The following is a 2,986-nucleotide window of genomic DNA, read 5'->3' on the forward strand; positions in this document are numbered from 1 at the left end:
CCGAAAGACGGTGCTCTATGTAACTTGTATTTCAGCCCTCTAGCTGAAACACAAGGAGAAGCAGCGATAGGAATTGAACAGGGGACCTAGAGATCTCCACGGTTCAGCGCACACACAGTGGCTACCACCAGATTAGCTGACTGAGCTAAGCTGCTCTCTTCCAAGCAAACCCATGATCATCATAATATACAAAAGACAAAAGAATAGTTTTTGGGTGGGAGACTCGCTCCTAGACAATCTGCAAAACACTGTACAATTATTCTCGTTCATGGCAGTAAATGAGCCAAGATATTATTTTGCAATATTTTAAAATCTTTAATATGTATGATCTTCAGTTTAAATGAACGGTTAATAGTTTATTATGTAATGAAAAAAAAAAAAAAAGGAACCATTTTTATAAAAATAAATTAAATAATAAATACAGTAATGCATTTGGCAAATAACTAGTAAATATCTTTTCCAAAACCAGATAAACCTAAAAAAGTCTTTAGTTACTTTAAAAGAAACTTGGAAACTTGGTTACCAGTGTTAACATTTAAAAATGTGTACTGCTCAGGTTAACCTGGTTGCTCACTGCATTGTATGACGAATCAACTAAGCTCACTGTATGCGCTCGACAGTGGGACGCCATCTGCAGATTGTCAGTGGCCATCTGGGCTGATATTCATAAAAAAGGATGTGGTGCGCACACATCATGGCACTGCGTTCTCCATAATTTCATGTTGGCCGACGACCGTCGTGAGCAGTGAGTTCCCAGCTATAAGCAGGGAGAGATATTTAATCTGATAGCGAATCAAGACTACATAGGTCTGGGTTCGCAATCGAATTATAGTTCTCTGTCATTGAACCAAGACTACATACATCTTCAGCGGATGATACCGATTGAAAACCATCTTCAGTGTCATGTCCAAAATCACCAATATTTATTAAATCTTCTGGCGTTACACCTGAAAAAGTGAAAAAATGACTACTAATCATTAACAACTATCATATAAATAGCAAATTATTAATCAAAAACTAAATTAGTTTTAAGGAATAAGAAATTGTTTATGTCCAGGTCTGTTACAAGTAGGAGTTTCTGTAGTTTGCCTGAATACATTTTATGAGTAAAAACTCTATGCACACTATCTAACATTAGGCAACAGATAAAGGCGATATGCCCGTACTTAGGGTACGTTCAAACCTGAAAGATATGGCAGGCATATCTAACGCCGGGCGTATGTTAATCTGTGGTGTAACTAGCGAGATGTCTAGACTGAGCGAACAATGAAAGCTAGCGTAAGTATATTCGTGCAAAATATTTGTATTCGTAATTGTGCATTTTATTTCCTGTTTACATCTAGGCTTATTGTGATTGGTCAAATCCTGGCCAAGTTCAAAACCACTGATGAATGACTGTCATAACTCAGTGGTGTATGCTAATCTGGGGTGTGTTGGAGAATTAGCGTACATCAGTGATTGCGAGATAACACTGGCCTTGGCTATGCCACGCACAAGTTCACACCACTCGATTAATGTTACACTAGCGCAAGTCGTTGTGTTTGAACATAGCCTAAGGTGTAATATGACATCTTTATGCCTATATATGAACATCACATTTTAAACTAGCAACACCCTTCCTTCGCATCAAAAACCATTCAAATTAGAAGATAAAACAGAAAATATGTATACATACCTAAGGAACGTAACCTTTTCTTGAGAAGGTTATTCTGTTCGATCAGTATTGATTTTGTGCGTATCAATACAGAAGCCTCATCTCTCACAGTCTGAATCTCCTTGATAGCCTGCAAGAATCATTCATAGATTTATTATTTATTGTATTATCTCTGTTCACACTATCACGTTTTCTTTGACAAAAAAACTGTTAAAAAAAGTGCATCATCTTCAAAAAAGACTTTTAAGTTGTCCAGAATATCAAATTTTCTTTAACAAAAAAAATTGTTACTTATCGTCGCTCACATCACGAACTAACACAATCAAAGTAGATTGTGTTAGTTCGTGAAATCACAGTAGCGCGTCAAAACGAGCGTGTATTGGCAATTTCGTATTCTTTACCACACAAAAAGTCCTTAACAAAAACAGCGCGTATTTTGACGCGCTTTTTTGATTTCACGAACTAACACAGTCTACTTTGATTGTGTTAGTTCGTGATGTGAGCGACAATATATGGTCATGATGTGATGTCATCATGACCATATTTAGGCATGTCACATGTTTTTGTCAATTAAAATTTGATTGTCAGTACAGGTAATTGATGACAATAAAGATTACGCCGATAACAAAGTCAAGTAAACCATAAAAATGGACAAGAGTGCTGAAATGATTTTTTGATTAAACATTGAGCTGCACTGCCATGTGATATCTAACAACCATGGTTAGCTCTAATTGAAATATATTGGGATAAAAACGATCACTATTCCTTGGTCTAAGGATGTTTTATGTTGAATTACTGGTTTAAGATTTTTTTTTCCCCCTCTGACTTAACAATTATGTATTAGTTTTTGTGGATTTTCAACTCAAATGTTTTTGTAGTTACAAAACATCATTTTTGTAATGATGTCAATAGCACAAATCCATTCACATTTTGGAGGTTTGCAATTAGGAGATGTCACTGTAGTTAATGAAGACTTATTACACATGTTTTTAAATAATAATATTATTATTATTAATACTATCTTTATAATAGTTTAAGGCTTCATACCTTTGTAAGAATATCAATTTTAGATGAATGGCTTGGGTTTGTAAACAATACATCCCTTAGAGCTCGAAACCTTGTGGATTGATCTTGTCGTCGCCTACGTTCTTTAATGTTATGCACAAGCTGCAAAAGAAATGATAAATTATTTAGTTCTACATTATATATCAAATAACCACTGAAAACATACAAAATTGAAGAAACTGATTTGTCTCGAAAAAATTGTAAAGAAAGTACTAGTGTAGACAACTACAGTACCAAATTTGAGAATCAATTACTTGATAGTCATAT

The 2,986-nt window shown here is 34.9% G+C and overlaps 1 protein-coding gene across 1 annotated transcript in view; it reads right to left on the bottom strand.

Moving 5' to 3' along the window:
* Window positions 1-256: 256 nt before the first annotated feature.
* The window catches only part of LOC117122763, an 11,074-nt gene continuing 8,344 nt past the window's right edge, over window positions 257-2,986 (bottom strand). The window contains exons 3-5 of the mRNA XM_033268505.1: window positions 2,702-2,821; window positions 1,676-1,784; window positions 257-947 (exon numbers count right to left, since the gene is read on the bottom strand). Of these exons, the coding sequence (XP_033124396.1) occupies window positions 778-947; window positions 1,676-1,784; window positions 2,702-2,821 (399 nt within the window). The 3' untranslated portion in view covers window positions 257-777. The remainder of the gene's footprint in view (window positions 948-1,675; window positions 1,785-2,701; window positions 2,822-2,986) is intronic.

Source organism: Anneissia japonica, unplaced genomic scaffold (genome assembly GCF_011630105.1).
Source record: "Anneissia japonica isolate Jap-2015-1 unplaced genomic scaffold, ASM1163010v1 scaffold288142_len361356_cov169, whole genome shotgun sequence".
Taxonomy (NCBI): domain Eukaryota; kingdom Metazoa; phylum Echinodermata; class Crinoidea; order Comatulida; family Comatulidae; genus Anneissia; species Anneissia japonica.